Raw genomic sequence first — 20,828 nt, 5'->3', positions numbered from 1 at the left:
GTCCTCAGTGCATCCAGCCTTGTCTAACCCTCCAGCACTCCAGGGAAACCATTAACACTTGTTCTGCTTCTTCAGTACCCAGTGGCCCAAGCCTGCGAAGGGCATGGCTTACTGACCCTGCTAGGGCACAGCTGGAGAGAAAGAGGTTGTGAGGCAGGTGGATGACACCACCTCCTCCTCCTGCAGAGCTGTGGTTTGAGCCAGCAGCCTGGTGGTTCCAGCACTAATGCAGGAGGCAACGCGGAGGGGCCAGGCACTTGCCCTACTGAAGGTGTGAGTGTATCAGCTTGTTCAAGCAACAAACTCTTCACTGAAGACCTGGGAAGCAGGTGTCCTACAGCCTGGCTGAGGGACTTAGCAGGAAGGTGGGATTCCCCTTTCCATCCCTGGCCTCTGTGACTAAGGTACAGTCAAGTACCCCCTACCACTTGGGATGGTGCACGCCAAGCCAAGATGGGACACTTGGATGTCCCCTAGCACTGGTACTCCCCATGAAGCACCACTGTGCCACTGAGTTGTTTGAAGTAACAGAAGGAAGTCAAAGTATTTCAATTGACCAGGAAAAAGATATTTCATATCAAACATGGGGGTTTTTTATCAGGGATTATCTTCAGTAAGAGGGTGAAACAACTTAAGCTCACAGAACCTCACATTTCTGTGATCTACAGAGAAATTTTGCACCCCTACCACTGAATTGCAAATGGGCCCTGGGGCTTTGCCAGCCCTGGTGCCATCCTCGCAGCTCTCAGCTGCAGAAATCCTCCCCCTCTGAATGCTTCCTGGCACCATTTATCAGGAGCAACCACCATCTGCTAACTATTGAGATTTTAGGAAGTCTTTACTAATATTTTGACCTAGCAGTAGTGCAGGGGTAGGTTACACACCATGGGGTTTTATGCACGAGAGCCTTGGTAAGTGTAGCTTCAGGCAGGAACTGTTCTGCCATTCCACACTGCAGCAACATCCAGCCTCTAAGACTAAGTCAGTAAAGGCAAATGGGATAAAGATGTAAATTAGGAGAGGGAGCTCACAGAAGAACAGCTAAGTTCAGTATTTGTGCTTGATTTTTAAGCCCTGGGATTTAGTGAACACCCAGAAACCTGAGGGGCAAACCAGCCTCTGCCTCTCCACTGGCAGGGAATACTGAGTTTCAGAGAGGAGGAGAAGGAGCAAGACAGGCAGCCAGATGCTCTGTGGCTGGGGGGAAGGTCAGCACAGAGCAGAGTCACTGCAGCAGGAAGGGGAATAGGAACAAGATGAAAACTTAGCTGAGGTCAAGTTTGCAGCTGCCCAAACAGGCAAACCCCATGCACTCTGCACAAGTATTTTCCTCTCAGACCTGAGTGGTAACGTAACTTTCTTGGGGCTGGATCTTCCTTTCAGCCAAGCATCGCCTGTGACCTGACTGCCAGTACTTCAGCCAAGGTTGAGACTTCTTGCTCCCCATCCCCAGGAGGAGCAGCAGGGCACTCGGATTTGGCATTTTCCATGTGAAGCCTGTGCAGCACATGCCACATCTTCCATAACCCAGCATGACGCAAGGCCACATTGCTACTAATGAGTAGAGGCACTTGCCTTATTGTAGCAGATTGCTTGACTGCAGAGGTGTCTCTTCCACTCCACCAGCTCTGGCAGGCCTCCACTCAGCTTGACAAAGCAAAAGTGACAATAAAGCTCCAAGCAGAACACAGAGCCTGCAAGTGTTTTTTCTCTTTTCAACAGACATGCGAATTCTGACATTCCCACCTTCAGTTTATGGGTTTGGGTCATGCCTGCTCCAGAGAGCTGGGGAAGTGGCTGCCAGTATTTGGCAGGGACCAGGCTGTCTCCCTTGGGAAGGGAAGGAGGAATAAAAGCTGGGAAAGCCAGGAAGCTCAGGAGGAGATGGGTGGTCCTTCCCAACATTCTAGAAGGAAAAGGCCATGGGAAGTAGGAATGTTGACCTTTTGAGACAAGAGGCTGATGAACGCGTACAAAAAAATACAAAGGGAGTCCCCCCGTGTGGTTCGGGCCAGTACAAAGGGTGTTCTCACACAGGAGGTGGCCCAGCTGAGGTAAAAACTTGCATGCAAGGACCAGGTTATCATGAGCACAGCAGAGGCAAACCAGCCATGCTCCAGGGCTCTGGCTCCCGGCTCACTCCCCAGTGAGAGGCACAGTGCAGCCCCTGCCTGCCCACAGCCTTCTCTGTGCACTACTCAAAGAGCATCTTTTCACTTTGCTTTTGCAGAAGCAGATGTTCCAGGAACGAAGCGGCCGAATGCTCCAGGCTTTTTCTCCCCGGCAGAGCCCAAACAGCAGTCCTACGCGAGGCCGCTCTCCATCCCGTTCTCCATCTCCACCTTGGGTCATCAATAAGACCTCCCCTCCCTCTTCTCCAAAAGCTGCCTCTGCCTCTCTCAGCAGCATGAGCGAGGGAGATGAGGATGAAAAATAAAAAATATATTTTTTTAACCATGAGACAGAAGAACAAGCTATGAACTCAACCACTGGATGGGGAGAAGCGTGAGGAACACCAGGGGTATCTCTGACACCACGGATCGTGCTCTGGGAGATGTCAAAAATGAGCTGGAGCACAGCAGGGGAGATCTCAGGAAGAGCTTATCCCATCCCCACTCTCTCGCGGTGCTGGAGACCCAGCCGGCAGCACTTGCCAGGCACAGCCCCAGGGACTGACAGAAAAACACACCCATGTGCAAGTTCCTGCCCCTGTCTTGCTGCTTTCCAGCTGCTGCTCCAGGCCAGGCCGGTGGGAGCTCTGCACCGAGGGGGGCTGGCAGGAGGAGCCCAGCAGGCTCCTGATCCGGACCCAGCACACAGGGAAGTGCCGGCTGCAGCCTGCAGAGGGAGGAAGATGCCGTTGTACCCTGCTGACCTTGAGCTCTTCTGGCAGGTGAAGGAACCGCATTGCTGCAGGAAGTATGTTGAGAAACGGGGAATAAAGTTGGGTTTTTTTCCTTTTGAATAACATCTGCCCCAGAGCCCAAATCATGCACTGAAATGAAGAGCTGTCCAGGCAAGTTGGTGGAAATCCATTTAATATATTCAGTGCTGCTTGTTGACCAAGCCTCTGTGTGGGGTGTGTAAAGAGTCTGGCTTTTTGCTTTATCAAATTGCTCTCCGCGTTCCTAGTGCCTGAACAGCTGCCTGATCACTTCTGGTTTGCTCCCTGGCTTTGCACTTTGAAGGCAAGAAAGGAAATGAAAAGACAGCCCTAGCTGGAATGTGGTGGTGTAAGAAATAAGACAGTTTGAAGATGCTGGTGGTTTTTACTGGTGAATTTCTAAAAAGATCCCAAGGCCTTGGGATGTGGCCTCCTAGGAAAACCTGCTGCTCCCAGCTATGTATCAGCAAATGATAAGCAAACAGTGCTGTTGTCACATGGTATTCAGCCAGTTAAACTTCTCATCAAACTCTAAACAGGATGTGTTCACAGACACACTGCCCCTGCAGAGGATCCCAAACCTATTCCTCTACGCTAATATGGAGGAAAAAAATTTGAAAAAACCAAAGGAAACTTTCTGAACAGGATTAGGCACAACTATTTTCTTTCTCCATCCATGACACCTGTACAGCCACAAGCAGAAACACAGAGGGTAGCACGGGTGAAGCTCTCCCCTCAATGCTGATCTTCCTACTGGGCAAAGCCAGTCCTGCCTGACATCTGGCTCCATGTTCAGTCCCTCAGCTGACACCTGCTGAAGTGGCTGCAGGGGCTGGCAGGATTCCTGAGCCCTGGGGCTGCTCTGCCTCACAGCTGCAGGAAACCCCCAGCCCCCAGCGCTGGGGTGGGGCTGTGCCACTGCTGCCATTTGGTCCCAGGCTTGCCTGGCACAGCTGCCTCAGCACATGGCCACCTTTGAGGCTCTCCAGCCCAGCAGCAGCTGTGGTGCCAGGGCAGCAGGTAAAGGCTGCCACTGCCCCCTGTCTCATGGGCAGCCTGCTGGGCACAGCCTCAACCAGTCCGGGAAGGGGGCTGCAGCCACAGAATCACTCTTGTGCCACTGCTGCCTGGAATTGCAAACCCACCAGGACACACCGGCTGCTGTGGGCAGCACCAGTCAGCACTGGCTGCTTCCCTGCACAGGCAGCACAAGGAACACTGGGGGAGGGAGGGCTCCACATTGCTCTTGGAAAAAAACTGAGGGACCAAGATGCCTGAGCATGTGGGGTGGTTGTGCTTGCTGGCAGCAGTGCCCCCCAGGCTGCTGTCCTTGCCTCACTGGGTGACTCGCTGGTAGATAAACTCCTTTCCAGATACTCTCTGGTCAGGTAAATTACAGACCTTGGTACCAGGCACCAAATTTGCCCCACACTCTGCTCACTCCCTACAGCTTTCTTCCATCCCCCACTATGAGGTAACTAATTTTTCTTTGGGAACATTTTGCCAGACACTTCTCAGACTACCACAAGACTGAGCACACTGCATCTCGTGCCACACTTTGTCCTCCAGAGTCAAGCTAGTTCCTTCACAGAGCTGCAAAAACAGGTGAGCAGGAAATAGGGTGGAATGTGCAAAGGGACAGCCACAGCTACTTCAGCTGCCGCCGTGCCCAATGGGACAATGCAATTAAAACCTTTCTCAGCCTTAGGCAACCTGTTACTGTAATTTCATACCTGGGATGCACTTGTTAGTTTTTCTGATCCTTTGCAAGTCTTAAGTCTTGCCATCACAAACCACTCCACCACCACAGGAACTGCCTGCTTCTACTGGTGCTGTTGATAGACGAGCCATGTCCAAATGCAATGGAGGTGGGCAAGGATTTGTTGTTCTTGGCTTTTACCATTGTTTTTTGTTCATTTTACTTTCATAGCACTAACTGTTTAGCAGCCCTTGCTCAGTGGTTTGAGTGGAGACAGCACCATGACTTGTAAATGGTAACTAGAGAAAAACTCACCAGTGGCCTGTTCTTAACAGAAGCTGTTTCTCAGGGTCACAGGTGGCTACCCAGCAACAAAGCCATATTCTGTACCAGGTGTCTTGTTTGCATTTAGGATATCAGTAAGCTGAAGCCTTTGCCCTGCTGGTACATTCATGTGCTGTCTCCAGCAAACCAGAACCTCATGGTGTCTGGACACATGAAAGGCAATTTTGCACTTCTGAGTCATGGTTGGGTTTTACTTTTCACAAGTGTTACTTTAATTGAGTCCTATTTATCAGCCAAGCTCCAAGTGAAAAATAAAGTGTATGACAGCCACAGCTGCCTCTCCCCTTCATTTTACAGCATCTTCAGACACATGAACACAACCTGCAGAGGAAACCCCACTGACGGCACAGTACCTGTTATCCCCATCCATGGTACCCCCCAAAGCCACAAGAGCAGCTCTGCCAACATGCCCAAAATTCTGCTGCTTGAGTTCTGCTGCTCTCTGCACAGCCAGAATCACCTCTCCTTGCCTTTACCTTGCAGCCAGAAAAATGTGGGTGAAGGTGGGGAAGTGCTGTCCCCGCTGGAAGGGTGGAGCATTAGACATCAACAAGTCTGAGACCTTGTTTACTCTCTGTCCCAGCACAGTGCAATCAGGAGCCACTGTTAGAATTCTTGCTTCAAAGTGGAAGAAAGAGACCGTGCTTTTGCAGCCATTCTGGTTCCACTGCTGAAAACCACCCCCAGCAGCAACTGAGTTGCTCTCATGGGTGCCGAGATGATGCATGGCTGTGCCGGATGGAAAACTGCAGCAGCAAACATGAGCCTTAGGGACAAATGCTGACACTGGCTTTTGGACTTGATTCTTCCTTGAGCCAAGTCAGTCTGGTGTCCGAATATTCTGCTTTGCTTTTTCCCATTTGTCCATTCTGTAAGAAGCTAGTACCTGCAGCAGCTGTAAAGATTATTTATTCAACAGTCCTGCCTCAGGCAGGGAGAAGCTGAACCAGCAAATGGCAGCTCAGGACTTCCTAGCTAAGATATTTTTAATAACAGAATAAGAAAATTTCAAAGTCATTGAGCATAGCAGAGAAACTATTTAATGGCACAGAGTCCACACCAAAACTCTCCCAGGTAATAAAAGGCTTATTACCTGAGATGGATTTGGACTGTTTTCAGCAGCACCTTGGTACCAGTTGGGAGAGCCATAAGAAACACCCCTGTGTGTGAGCTTACAGTGTGCAGCCCAGCCCAGAGGGGACCCTTGTTTTGGTTCACAGCAAACCCCTCGGGAACAAGGCAGCCCCTGAACACCGGGCCTGTCAGCTCAGCAGGAAGGAAGGCTTTGATGCTACTGTAGGTTTGCTTGTAAAAGGGTAACAAACCATCAGGGAGAGTCTCCTGTGTGATAGCACATAATTTAGCAGCAGATTCTCTGGAGTCTGGTGCAGAAGACCTGCAACCTTCTCATAAAACAGAACTGAAAATGGGGCAGAAAATGGACCCAGGGCTTTGCCTCTTGCATGGAGATCTTTCAAGCACCAAGCTACCTTAAGAACTCCTCTTCTGATTGGATTTTGAAGAGGGATTCCTTTCCTCTCAAAACACGTGTCCCACAAGCACACACACACAGGTATTTTCTGCCCTTTTGTTTCCAAAGGGAAGGCCCTTTCCTGGTGTAGGGAAGGGCAGCATTAGCATTTCTAATCCAAATGGAAATCAAGGCCACCGCCTCATGGCTCTGCCTGAAGGAGAGGAGACAAATACAGACTGAAATAACTGCAAGCCTTTGAACATGCACTTTCACTGTGCTAATTGGGGAATGTGGGACTGGACTCCAGCAATAACTGAGGTTCTTCCCAGAACAAGTGCATGTGCTGATCTTGCGGAATCCCAGCAGGCTCCCATGTTACAACTAGTTCTTTAAATATGAGACCTGAATTCCCCTGCCCCAGCAGTTATTCATGGCCAGTTCAAACAGTTCTTTCACACCTGGTGTCTCCATCCCCTTTTAGAGAGACTCCAACAGCATCAATCGCTGCTTCAGCAACCAACAGGGAACTGCAGGTTCTGAGCCAGGTGAGGCAGTTCTGCCTTTCGCACAAACACGATTAACTAATTCATTTTTTAAATGCTTAACTGGATTAATCAAGACAAAAATGTTTCATGATCTCAAAACAATTGTTCCTGTGCTTAACACGTGACAGCTGGAACACTCAAAGGGAAAAGCCTCCCTGGTGGCACCGACCAGGCTGTATGTGCACATCAAGTCTCACACATATTTCAAATTCTAGAAACAGCTTTAATAGAATTAATTATGTCCTCTTCATCACATTGTAGTACTTTTTTTACAGTATTCCTGTGATTCTCTAATCATATTTCTCCACAAACCAACACTGGTTTTCCATAAAATAAAAGAGACTGAACTGCAAAGGCATCATCTGCTTAGTAAGAGCAGATTAATTTTAACTTGCTCTTTTCAAGTGACCGGCTCTGAATACCAAGAGGAGATGTTATTTTAATGTTCTACACACCATGCTTGGCTCCAGCTTTTTCATTTCAAAACTAACACATCAACCAGTAGGGATCCAGTTACTTTGCTACTTGGCCATACTTAAGATAGTTTATATCATCAGTTTAAAAGTTAATGAGCTTCATTTTTACCAGTGTCCTGGTAAATGCATTTCTATGGTATGTCATTAAAAGCCAAATGCCAAAACAAAATGGGAAACTACCCCATAGGGAAAATTTTCATTTGTTCCACTCATCCCCCATTGGTTATGTAAAAGGCCTCTCACAAATGAGGGCATTTATTCCAGAAAAGAACAAACCTAACATTTTAAATATTCATATTTTTCACATGCAAACAAAACTGCATAAAGCCATATCCTGTGTAAGAACTAACAAAATGCCCCTAGAACAGCGGTTCCAAATTAAACATAATCCAAACAGCCTCACAGATCTTGGGTGGCTTGTTCTAATTTCCTTTTTTCTCCTCAAGAGGACCTTTTCTTCAAATGATGCCACAGCACAAACTTGTATCACACAGAGAGAACATCAACTGTCAGAAAACACCAGCACACTCAGAGTCTGTATCTTTGAAAGAAATGGAAGAAAAAGTAATGCTATGAGATCAAACACCTCTATTCTGACACCTTTTAACTTCCACTTTGGGAAGTCAAATCAATTTGTCATTAAGAACGTAGAGCTAAACGACACAGGAGCTAATTAAAACCCAGCCATTAAGCCGTGAGTGGTGGTGCCATGCCATGCCATCAGCAGAACTGACTCCAGCCATTCTGACCTGAATGAAATTGCACCCACAGAGAACTACCCAAGTTATCTTCTTGCATGTTTTACCCAACTGTTTAACCAAGAACCCAAAAGTTGAGATTAATTACGTATGTGAGCACTAACAGCAAGATAGAATGCATTTTAAAAGACCAGAATAAAGTATAACTCCAACCTCTTCACCCATCACAAATGGCTGTTTGTGAAATAGTTTGTAAGTGGCAGCCTTGTCCATTGTAACATGCAGGACCCAGCTGTTTTACACAGGCAGTTTTCAAGTGCTGCATCACACTGACCACAGACACCCATTCACTGAAGGGACACCTGGATCTGAAAACCGAGAAGGAAAGAATTACTTCCTGGGGGGAAAACTTAACCTTTAGTGCAGAAACAAGACAGAAACCCCCCCACAGCCATGACTCGCACCTGGCACACACAGCCAGGTTCCTTTACCTGAGTGCAAACCTGACCATGCCTTGAGTGTGGGTCCTCCACCACCCCAAGGACCTGATACCCAGCATTCCATGTCTACAAAGAGATTTATTAACCAAAGGATGAAGAGCCAAGTGGATCAGGCAAGGGAGGTGCTCAGGGGCACACCCACAACCCCAAATCTGCCAGGACAGCTCTCATGGCACAATATGCAGCATCAGCTTCCACAACCACATTAATGAAACACCTCTGAAAGCTTCCCAATACCAAAACAGTCAACATGTGACCTTGGAAATGGGCAGAACTGAAGCCTTCTTCTGATCTCTTAAATCAGTGTTTGCAGGTACCTGCACATTTATTAATTTCAGGAAAAGAATCCACAGTGGCAAATCAAAACAGAAAATCGTCCTACAATGTTCAAATGCTGGCTCCAGCTGTACACTAGTAGAAGCACAGCGTCCTGCCTGCTGCCTTTGGAGTAGGAGACACACGAGGGGAGTAGCTTGGGCCGAAGAAATAAAAAAAATTAAGCAAGTCACTAGGATGGAAAAGGGCTTTGGGATTGCTGTGACACAATTTCTAAATGGCTGATGCTCTTGAGACAACACACAGCAGGCATTATTTACTACACTCCATGTAACTCCCAGAGAAGATGGTACAAAAGCTTAAAGACAGCATCCGAATTAGATCACGAATATAAACAGATCTGACATTTTTAAAAAGTTTTTTCCCTATCAAGCATGCCTGACATGTTTTATATGTCTCACTTCATTTTAAAACTGTCTGCCGCAAGACTTCTTTCCACTGAAAACAACAAACTGAAGTATTAAGTCTTCAGCCATCTAAAAAAGGCATGAATTGTATAACCAGAAACTGATCCCTTATTACAAATTGTTCTCCCACATATGCCTGTGTCCTAAAGCCATAAATCTTCATTATACTGCTGCTGCAACTGTTTGCTTTATCTTCTACAGGCAGCTACTGTCAAATATGCGGTGCATGCTGACACATTTTGCAATTTTGAGTTACTTAATTAACTACTCAGCTCCTGTGAATACCCCATCATGGCAAATGGTAAGCAGTGAGAAAGTACAACACACAGATTTCTTCTCAGCTGAAGTTTTAAAATAAATTCTTCATCTCAAAGAAAATTATCTCAGTTCTAGCAAAATTCTGGCCATCTGGAGCCTCATTTATTACTTTATAAGAAAGCTAACAAGCCAAGCAAGATGGGTCCCCAGGCATTTTCCTGCTCTGGAATTGCTTGGTAAGAAACTTTGGGGTTTTTTCATTTTCTCGAATAACTTACAAATGCATATAAAACTTTATTGAAAGCTGAAGAAATTTCAAGGTATAGAAGCCTTGGGTGTTATACATCTGTTTATAACAGATATATTGGCTGTCAAGAATAATCTGAGAATTAGCTTTAGGGAGGTTTATATAGCAGAGAAAACCCCAAACCCAAAAGCTGCTCAGCTGATCATATGCTAAAACTACTCCTGAGCTCCCAAGTGCAGCTCTCTGAAATTGACCTTGGACTGCTAAATCACAAACTAAGCTCCATATTGTATGAAACCAAACTAGTCCCTTAAAAATGTCAGCATGTAGTTTTTACATCATTTTATTTGTCAACCACAGAAAGAAAAAGGAAAATAAGAGTATACACAAGTCAAATACACAGGCACTGGACTAGAAACATTTCCAAGACAAGTTACAGAAGATTCAAAAATAAATTTAGAACATCTCCAAGTAATCTCATGAAAAATTTCCTTGTCACTCCTCCATTACAGGTTTAATAGGTTCAAACGATGCCGCTTCAGAGGAAAGGCACCATGAGACCACTTTCCCTTGTGGACGCCAAGTGCAACACAGAGCAGCTCACCAGGAAGAGCTGTCCCGTACCTGACCTTGGGAACAAAGGGACTTCGTTTCCCCCCACATGACAAACTCATCACACCCCCAGTGCAGGGTCAGCACACTTTCCATGAGAGGTGAGCCAGTCTGCAGGTCCCTGAGGACAATCCCTGCTGCAGAACCGAGAGCATCGAGGGTACTGTTTGGAAACTGCCTCTGCCTGATGTGATCTGCAGAGGGCATGGATTTCAAAGGACTGTGTGCGACACCTCTTGGCAGTTTTCAATTCAAAGGAAAAATTCAATAAAGCAATTGACACCAGGAGGACAGTGTCAGAATTATCATACACTCATCAATCCTTCTGGTACTACATGAAAACCTCTCCAGATTTAAGAAGCAAACAAGTCCTCTATGCTGATTTCTGAGGACTTTTAAGGCAACATAATACTGCAATTAAAGCACGTGAGCTTTAAATTTTTGTATTTATTTTTAATTAGAAAGCCACTTCAATTACAGAAATCTTCATTGTTTCAGATTAATATCAACAGCCTGAGTCCTGATCCTGAGAACAGATTCATTTAAGTGGCATTCCTCTCATACACTGTTTACTTGTGCAAGTATTTGCAAGACTCAGCCCTGAAGTCACTACACAATTTATAGCTGTGTTCCTCATTTGTGAACAAACTCAGCCTCTGAAGTCAGTAACACATTGTTCTGTCGTGTGCCATCATATTCTCTTAACTTCAGCAAAAACACATATATGTTAATTCACAGACAGGTGTGTATGCCAGGAAGAGGCAAGGAAGAGCTACCGGAAACCACGGCAACCCGGAAACAAGCAAGGAAAGGGAACACTGCACAATGGGACATGGTTGTCCTCAAGATAAATACTAACAGTAAACATTTAGGCTGTTTTCTACAGAATTATTTCCATGAATCTTGACCACTATTGCAGCACCTCACACGTAAGGATCTAGAAGTGCCTATTAAAGGTGAGGAGGGAGGAAACTTCTTCCATGTCAATGAGGTCAGGATACCACCCTAAATACTATGTCTGGGTGGAGGTGAACAGGAAATTGCACTAAAGATCACTCTTGCTCACTTCTTGGAGAAAGTAAACAGCTGTTTCAAAGCAAATGCTACTGAGGGCAAATAAAAGAATGCTACCCAGTTGCAGCAGCAAATGTAGCTGTACATAGCCAAAAGTAGCCTGAGTTTTCCAAGAATTAATAGCTATATTTTTTAAGCATGTGCCAATGGACCTGCTTTAAACACTGCCCAAGAGGTAGCACAGATGCAGCAGGACAAAGACTTTCTCTGTGCTCTCCCAGGTCATCACAGTCAATTACACAGGCAAAGACTGCACCTGAGTTGCAAAAGAAGCATTTTGGTATCTTCTGAATATTTCTCATCAAATGCCGACTCTGAAAGACTCCTTGTTGCCTCAAAACAAAGCCTAGAAAAGCAAGGAGCACAAATATGTACATGATTTGGAGAGACTTCTGTATCTATTAATATAAACTAGGCAGGGATTAATAAAATTACATCCAAGACACATACACCAGAAAAATGCACAATGGACAAAAAAAGTAAACTATTTGTTACACTATGACATACAGAAGTTGTTTGTAAATTCTCAGGAAGAATCAAAGAGCAAACATCTCTTGTTAGTTTGTTTCTGTTAATAACTAAATACAACAGGTAAGGAACATTTTCACTGAAAACATTTTTTTGTATTTATGTGTCCTGTAAGTCAAGACAAGCAGGTTGCAATGACATCAGCAGGCCATAACTCTGAAATTCATGAAAAGGAAATATACTTTTTTATCATCAGAAAGTTTGGAATTAACAGCCCCAAGATATTAAAACATAAGAGATTCCAATCAAAGATAGAAGTAACTGAAAAAAAATACTATCTATAGTTAAACCAGCCATATTAAAAACCCACCCATGCTCATTTTCAGGCACAGCCACTGAAAAACCCTCTCCTAACTGAAGGTCTGCTGCTGCTTCCTGAAACAGTTTTCAGACTAATACCCCTATGCAGAAACACGGCATGAGGACAATGAGTGGAGAACAATTGATGGCACACCTGGGATTGCCACTAAAGCACAGGCTGCCCAGACAAGGCTGGAGAAAAGAAAAGTTGCTTCTTGCTCATATTCATTGTAACACCCACATAGAGACCTTGGGGAATGGAAAGAAAATGCATTCCTTGTGCTCTACCCTGCTGCTTTGAGGCGTTTGTACAGGCTCAGGGTTCTTGGAAATGGGTGCCATTTCAGGGAAGTTCAGTTTTCGAGTACTGGAGCTTTCCAGTCCTGAAAGCCAGTCAGTTTTTTTGTGGATCAAGAAGTGACATCACTAATACACCATAACGTCCTCCATGGTATCTTCAGCTGTTGTTCACAGTTTCCATGGTTTACATCCCATGGCTCCCATGGCTTACATTCACTTCATGAAAACAAGTCCAGTATGCCTGCATCCTTCCTTTGCTTTCTGTTCCCTCTCCTTGTCATGAATAAGGAGACAGCCAAAAACAAGTACCAGGTCAGGATTTACTACTTCAAAATACAATTTCTAACAAAAGTTGAAACTCGAGCTTCTTATGCAAACTACCTTATTCCCTGGAATGTTTTGGGTAATGTTCTAGAAAAAACTGACCACATGCAACTGAGAAAATACTCATTTCATCAGAAATTTCTATCTTTAAGCAAACTCTCCCCTGCAATTACTAGAAAACATATGCAACTTGAAATAATTTTAAAAACAGTATGAAGTTACAGGTAGGGGCAGAAGGTAAGTGACTAAACTTTAGTAGATGTGACTTGCAACCAGTGTTTTAGTCAAACCATTCCCTGGTTTCACCCCAGCAGCACAGCTGTATTGCTTGAATAGCAATCTGCCTTCTCTGCAGGCACTGGGAAGTTGCTGCTCTGCAGGCCACATGTGTGTCACACCCTCACCCTGCCCTGCCAAGATCCTCTGGCCAGGGCCAAATGAGCCCGTTTTGGGAACGGGACAGCCCCATCAGCCCACTCCCTCTTCCTGCCTGCTGGCAGACGAGGCTCTCAGGGGGCTCTGAGGGCAGCACTGCCCAGCTGACCAGCGGGGAGAGCCTTCAGCAGCTGCCCTGGTGCCACCTGATTCACAGGGAGGGGCAGCAGCCCTGTGAGACAAGGACCCGATGCTCCCACGGGCCCGACCCCAGTCCCTGTGTGTGGGAACACGCACGGGACCTCAGCCCTGCGAGCTCATCCACTGCTCCCACGAGTTCTGGAACTCACTGCAACAGGCAAAGCAAGAACTTCCGACTCCTCAGAAATGGGGCTCTATGGAGTTTATTGCTCAAAGCACTTTATAATCCTTCAGCGAAATGTGCTATGAAGTGCAAAGTACTATTGTGAAGTCAAACTAAGATTCTTTTTCTTTTTTTAAAATACCTAGGAATTTCTCAGCATTTCCCTAATAAATCTTTATAAAAATAAATACTGGGAGGACAAAAGGGACAGTTCCCCCACAATTTTAGTAAACAAGTTTCATTCTTCCATGCTAAAATCTCTATTATCCTTCCAGAAAATATCAAAGCACCTAAGAGAAATTGAGGGTGCATCAGAGCTGCTTACAACTTATCTAGTTTATTGCCACAGCTAATGTATCACCAGAACTTTTAAATTTCATGGGTTTTTCTGAAAGGCCATAGTATCAGAAACAGCATTTGGCAAAGACTTTGAGAAGAACAGTTTTCTGATAGTCAGAAATGACCCTTATGATAAATTTATGGGGAAAATACTTGGATTATTTTTGTCTTTGATATTTTTTAACTTAAACCAGGTACCGGCCACATTTTGTCCCTCCCATTTCTACTGTATTTCCAGTTTCATGTACTTAGACCAATGACACGTTCCAAAAGCTGGCGTACGACATCTTTATATACACTACAAATTCAGATTACCAGACTGTAGTCAGACATTGAATGTATAAATAACTTTGCAAACTATTTACAGGTTTTAAACTAATCAGGTTTCAAGCAACCAACACTCTTAAGGCAAATTCATTTGTATGACTGGCTGTCTGGCCTCTCAGCATTTCTCTCCCCTCCCCAATTCCCCTAAAATGATAGGCAAATAGGAAATTGAATTACCCCCTGCCCCTGCATTGACAGAATTTCTTGTATGGAGAGATGATCTAACTACTTAGGAGCTTTCCTCAAAACAAGGAAAAATGCATAGAAATGCACTTCTGTGTCAAGAAAATCATTAAGGTGCATACCAAGAAGTGGAAGTCCTACCGTCTTACAAGAACACAACTTTTGTATGCACATGACAAATGGATTTGGGAATTTGGAGAAAGCATCAGTTTAAAGCTGCGCAAGCCTTTTTAGAACTATGCATTTATAAACTCATTAGAGATAAGATCTGAAGAGCTCAAAGGGATTTTCTCTTAGAGGTGACACTGTGCAATACAAAATGCCACAAACAGTGGATTTTCAAAGCACACGTTTAACTACATTAGAATTTTTCTCTTATACCATATTGCTGTGAAAGATACTATTCACCACTTTAAGGGATTCTGCACATCTTACCAATCCTTCCATTGGAATAAGAATTGGCCATTTCAAATAGTATTTTTCTGTTACAACATTGTATTCCTACGTGCAAGCACAGTGCGATCCCTTTTGTCAATGCATGACTGAAGCAACCAAGCATATTCTGGTGAAGTACACAGGATTCACATACCAAACGTGCTCAGTGCCTTCCTTTAAGTCCCAATCATCACTTTGTTCTTAGTATTTTTCAATGCCCTGATTAGGTCTTTGTTTGGAAGTAATTAGCTACTGTGGTTTGAAGGATTTTGGAACAAAGCAGAGACTTTATACTGAATGCAGAGGTCATCTCCAACAGAGACAAAAGGTAGCAAATTATCGATTAGCTTTGTATTTAGAAGCATCCCTTGGTTCACTGCTAGGATTGCTCCAGTCATCTGCTTCAGGTGTGGTCTTGTAGTGCCGCCATGCTGACTTATTAAAAACGGGAAGTCTTTCAAATGATTCACTTGAAAGGGCCTATAGAAAAACAAAAGCAATGGTTAGGTATCATTGGAGATACAAGAGCAAGGTGATACTCCAGGGAGTTCTACAGTTACAACTTCTGTACCCAACAAGTGCTGCAATTATCCCAGAGTTACACATCACAGCACTACTTTGAAAATACTTGAGCTGTGACTAGTAGCTCTAGGTATACTCAAAGTCCTAGTCAAAGTTAAAAGAAAGTAATAGCACTGAAAAATATTTCCCTTCTTTCCACAGAGTGGTGTCTACTGAGATAGCAAGAAAAAGATTTTTGGTCAAAGATATTTTAGTGAGATTTGTCACTGACACAGAGCAGACAGTTCCTCAAACACTTCCCTTCCTGAATGCACTTGGGCTCTGCCAGCACACTGATCTGTGGGGGCTGACCCAGTTCAGTCCCCTGGCCCACCTTTTTCCTCTGAGAAAGGCCAGACCTTTCTTCTCCACACACACATGCAGAGGATGAAACCCATCAGAAGCAGAGGATTCCACAACTCACTTGCTACATATAGCAAGGCACAGTGACAGTGCTAAGCCAATAACCTACACGAGCTACACACTCTGTTCTTTTAAACTCCCTTGTGGAATTCAAGCAGTGTCAACCCTTAGCCCCTGAGTAGCCTGGGCTTTTCCAAAAAATGACAACAAGATCAGTACAGTCTATTGCATCAAGAACTGCATAGAATAGAAGATATTTACTAGTTAGGAGTTGGCCAATGATCTTCTCAATTCTATTGTGGCCAAAACTTAGAAACAAAAAGCATTAACCAAAATTATCTCATATCACAGTTCTTGGAAGATTCACCACTTATAACAATCCAACTCGGGGACTGAAAAAAAATCAAGGCAAACTAACTAGTATTAGTACCAGATTAATATATATAACCTTGGAGTTTAGGATTTTATGTAACTGATTTAGGTTAAAGTGTCAAAGACAGCAAAAATAAATTCCAAAACAAGCTGAAGAGTTAAAAGAGCCTGCTACAAACAACTTGCACTGCATTACTAGTTTATAAAAGGGTCAAATTCATACCTTCAAATAAATAACAGCATCTGAACCCACACCTTCCATTGAGTAGAGTTTAAGGTCACCTTGAAAGTACCTCGCATACAGACGAGAAATTGGCAATCCATAGCCAAACCCAGCCTGTCAAAACAAAAGAACAAAAGGAAAAATATGATGACAAGTTAAAAAAAATGCAACAGATCCCTGCATTAATTTATAAAAGTGAGGACATCTAAATAATTAGATTTGTATCAAATTCTTTTTTAAGCTTTCCTTTATTTCTCAGTTTATACTTTAAGTCCATATTCAGTATTTGAGCAATCTCCTTTTTTCCTGTGCATTAGTTTTTAGTACAAAAAAGGCTGAGTCCTTTGCTAGAACTCCCTTGTCCATTCTGCATTTTCTCAGAGGCAGGTAGGTGCAGCATACCATTCATGCTGCTTGCAACCAGCAAAGCAAACCAATGCTCTACACAGCCTCCTCGCTGTGATGACCATTGCTGTAGTACTGCATTGTTTCTTTGGTAAAAATCAGAGTTTTGACAGCATGGTTTTTCTCCCCCAAGCCTGCGATTATTATTCTCAAATGTCTCCACACTTAGGACATAAGAAAGCCAGAGACAACTCTGCTTCATCTAGGTCATACTATTAAGTGACTGCTAGTGCCACAGTGCCAGAGATCAGCAGAGTCCTGCAGAGGAATACACAAGCAATACAAGGCAAATTATGCTCTCTGGTTAACAAAAGATCAGGATTCCACAGCACTGAATGATCTCCTGAAGACTGAGACACACAATTTTTAAAGCATAATGGACTTGATGGGTACAAAGTTTAGATTTTAAATTTACAAAACTAATATTCATAACCATGCCTGCAACAAGATCAATCACTAGGCACCTCTTCCAACCCTCTCTTGTCAGAAAAGTTACAAGAAAACCCTCCAAGTTTCTCTCACTGCAGCAAAGGAGTAAAATTTTGCTCTACACACCAACTCTTTCAGATGACTGGGTATGTGCTGAGAACCACAATGGCTATGCACCCACCTGAATTTTTCAGGACTATCCAGTGCAATAAAGGAATGATTCCAAACACACAAGCATTTGGAAAAAAAAAAAAAAACAAAAAAAACCCAAAAACCAAACACATATACAAAGCAATGTAGTAAGGGTGGACTACGAGAAAAATTAGACACCTGAAGCTTTCAGAAAACCAATAAATTCATTCCACAATAATATTTGTACAAAAGCAACCTGACAGGTAAGTGATAAACATACCCATAATTTTTAAAACAAAGGCCTAAAATGATACAAAAAAGAGAAAGCTAAGAAGAAGGACTATGCAAGCACTATGCACAGCTAATATGTGATATCACTTTCTAGGAAATCCCTTGAGGGAAAACTGAACATTGAAGAACTTGTACTACAGTGTCCATCAAAAATTCTCTTGCTGTCATCTACTACAACGTATCTTCTGGCCTTTTTTGCCTTGTTTTTACAGAATTCTAAATCTAGTATTAAATTTGTTTACAGTTGCTCACTCAGCTCTTCTGAGCAAAATGAGAAACAGAAATGCCAAGTACACCCTTTTCACACTGCTTGTCATAGTTGTTAGTGTCCATTAGCAGAGTTAAAACAGTTGTTTAGCTGCCCTTTTCCCAACATCTCCCACTAGAGACACACGCATCACTTTCAAACACCTGGTCTTGAAACTTGAGAGATTTCTTTCTTAACCTCTAAAAAACTGATTTGACTGCCTCAGAAAGAACTAAAAAAAAAAGTCAGAAGCTGACTTTCTTTTCTGGAGACTGGACAATAAATACATTACAGAAATTATAAGGCACAGTGACCAAAAGGCAACTTGTGGACAGTACATACCCCAAGGACCAGCTCAAGTAAAGGGTAATATCAAACAATACTGAAAACACTTTATACTTTCCTCACTCCAGAATTACCCCTCCTTAAAACCCAGCTTCTGCTTGTCTCCTGTTCCTTCATGCTCTGTGCTAGCCCACATCATTATTTCATACAGCCCTCTTTCAAACATTTCCCGTCAGCCTCTTCTGTGCACTGCCTTTAGGGTGTTTTCCAAACCAGGTAACTTACAAGAAACATGAAGACAAGAGACCCCAGATGAGTACCTTGTTAAATCCTGGCCTTGCAAAGGGTATATTTTGCAAAAGACAATTAACAAGAGGTGATTACTACACAGATCTGTGCTTGACCTAGAGGACAGAACAGTCCATGATGGCACACCTGCCTTGAGAAAGGAAAGCTCCTTAGAGAATATTTACCATTAAATGCTATGGTCTGCATTACACAAATAGGAAGTTATTACATTTCTGTGTTACTAGCATCTACAGATTTAAATTAAAACTAATTTAAGCCACGTTTCTCCTTCTTCTGTAAACAAATGCTGCCAGAGAGAGAATCATTAAATTCCCTAAGAAAACCTACTACCACTAAACATGACCATGTGGTTTTGTGTACTCTATGTGCAGTGCAGATGAACCTAAGACCTGCTAAAATTCTGAATGCTGCCATGGTAACAAGGTTTCTCAGCAGTCTTTAAACAACATTTGCAATGACAGGGAGCAAAAATTTTCCCCTATCAACAAGGATACCTCTCTTCCACTGCCCAATTCCATGAATGTTTCATAAACTAGACAGGGGATCATATAATGAGGGGAAGGAATGTTAGAACAGAAAAATATGTCTATTTACACTGCACCATAGCTTAGTTTAGAATATTACCTAAGTCAAGGATGACACACCACCAACCTTCTGCAGCACTGTAATTTCTTAAGTGGTTTTGTCTTTGACACTTAACAATAAGGAAACTCCTTCTGTATGGACATCAAAGAGGATTTATGTGGAACCTTTCTGCTAAAGGATTTTTATTTCCAGACTGACATGCAAGGCACAGCATAACTGCATCTGGGCCATAATACATAACATGTCAAACTTCACTGCTAAGTCCTTGTTCCTGTTAGTAGCAAGATATGGCACAGACTCACAGCTTGACTTTTTTCTTTCTGCACACACATATAAATAACAGAGCTGAACAGCTATTCTTGACTTTCAGTCTTGTGCAGGCATTGGTCAGACTCACAGGGCACAAGCTGCTGGATTCACAAGAGAGGAGGATCCTTTGTAGGTTTGACTACAGTGGCATAGACTGAGAAAGGCAAATAAAGCCTGAAAACGGGATACAGTAGAATACCACCAAGGATAAATGCCACAAATCAAAGTAAGCAGTTTTGAAGATGAGGAAGTAAACACAGCAATGCATTGCTAAAGATGCATGGAAAAAAGAAAAAAGAATAGTGTCAATCCTAAAATGAACACATTTTATAATCAGAGCTACAAAGGAAGAGACAGTTTAATAGTGCATACAACCGGTAATCAAGGTGTAAGTTTATCCTGAGAAAAAGTTTCAGGAAGTCCTTGTAGACTGATACAGTAAATTGCTGATCAAAAGTGAGACAGAACAAAGCCAGATTATGCATCAAGAGAGATTCTGCCATTTGTGACAAAGAAAAAAAGCTTGTATTTGGATTAAGGCCTGTTCCCTCTCACTCACCACATTCAAGAAGATTTTCTATGAAAAAGCAGAAGTCTGAAACATAAGACTGAGATGTGCTGTAGAGGTAGGAGCTGTGAAGGATCAGTACCAAGTCAGTGCAGACAGAACGGGGCTTCACACCTCTCACAGTGCAAAGGGGTAAAACCAGTGCAATGTATTGCCATGCCACAATGGTACCCACTGTGGACCAAGACAGCACCACAAAGCCTTTCTGCTCATAAGCCAAAAGGAAATTTATTACCTGAGTGATGCCTTTTCCTGGTCTTAAAATCAAGAGTCAAACACTCTAGAAGGGAAAAAGGGATTTTACCTTGGTATTTATTTTAAGGATCCTTAGGTGCACTACATCCAGGTCAACTGCACCTCAATGCACACTGCAATGCACACCCCCAAAAGATCTGGTATAATATTATAGGTCTCATTAATTAGCATATCTATCAAAGATTCCCCAGTGAGAGGCTCGAATGAGCCCCCCTCCCCAAGGAACCTCCCCCTGGATGGTTCTACCTTGGTTTACAGAATGTGTTCTGGAGAGGACCTTGGGGTCTGGGGCACATTGATCCCTAGCTACAAAGCTTCTAAAATGTTTAGTCTCTTAGCTTGACAAACAAGTCCAAGAATGTAGGCAAAAAGCACTAAGAATACAGAAGTTGTAAAACGGTATAACAGGGATATAAAAGAAAAGGCAAAAAATCTTCATGGCATCATGAGTCACTCTGAACTGA

The 20,828-nt window shown here is 43.5% G+C and overlaps 2 protein-coding genes across 10 annotated transcripts in view; one reads left to right on the top strand and one right to left on the bottom strand.

Annotated features, from left to right (window-relative positions):
• Window positions 1–5,200, top strand: part of PCYT1B (phosphate cytidylyltransferase 1, choline, beta) — a 44,104-nt gene extending 38,904 nt beyond the window's left edge. For 7 of the 9 annotated variants that reach the window (XM_039551736.1, XM_010394515.3, XM_039551714.1 and 4 more), the window contains one exon: window positions 2,231–5,200. In XM_039551736.1, the coding sequence (XP_039407670.1) occupies window positions 2,231–2,437 (207 nt within the window). In that variant the 3' untranslated portion in view covers window positions 2,438–5,200. Of the gene's footprint in view, window positions 1–1,383; window positions 1,693–2,230 lie in introns of those variants that run through there. The other 2 variants (XM_020583610.2, XM_039551755.1) reach the window with 1 other exon arrangement.
• A 4,996-nt stretch (window positions 5,201–10,196) lies between these two features.
• PDK3 (pyruvate dehydrogenase kinase 3) overlaps window positions 10,197–20,828 on the bottom strand; it is a 55,197-nt gene continuing 44,565 nt past the window's right edge. Inside the window, 2 exon segments of the mRNA XM_039551759.1 lie at window positions 10,197–15,510; window positions 16,550–16,663. Of these exon segments, the coding sequence (XP_039407693.1) occupies window positions 15,367–15,510; window positions 16,550–16,663 (258 nt within the window). The 3' untranslated portion in view covers window positions 10,197–15,366.

Source organism: Corvus cornix, chromosome 1 (genome assembly GCF_000738735.6).
Source record: "Corvus cornix cornix isolate S_Up_H32 chromosome 1, ASM73873v5, whole genome shotgun sequence".
Classification (NCBI taxonomy): domain Eukaryota; kingdom Metazoa; phylum Chordata; class Aves; order Passeriformes; family Corvidae; genus Corvus; species Corvus cornix.
Note: the sequence above shows the minus strand (reverse complement) of the source record. Positions and strands in the feature narration are given on the sequence as shown.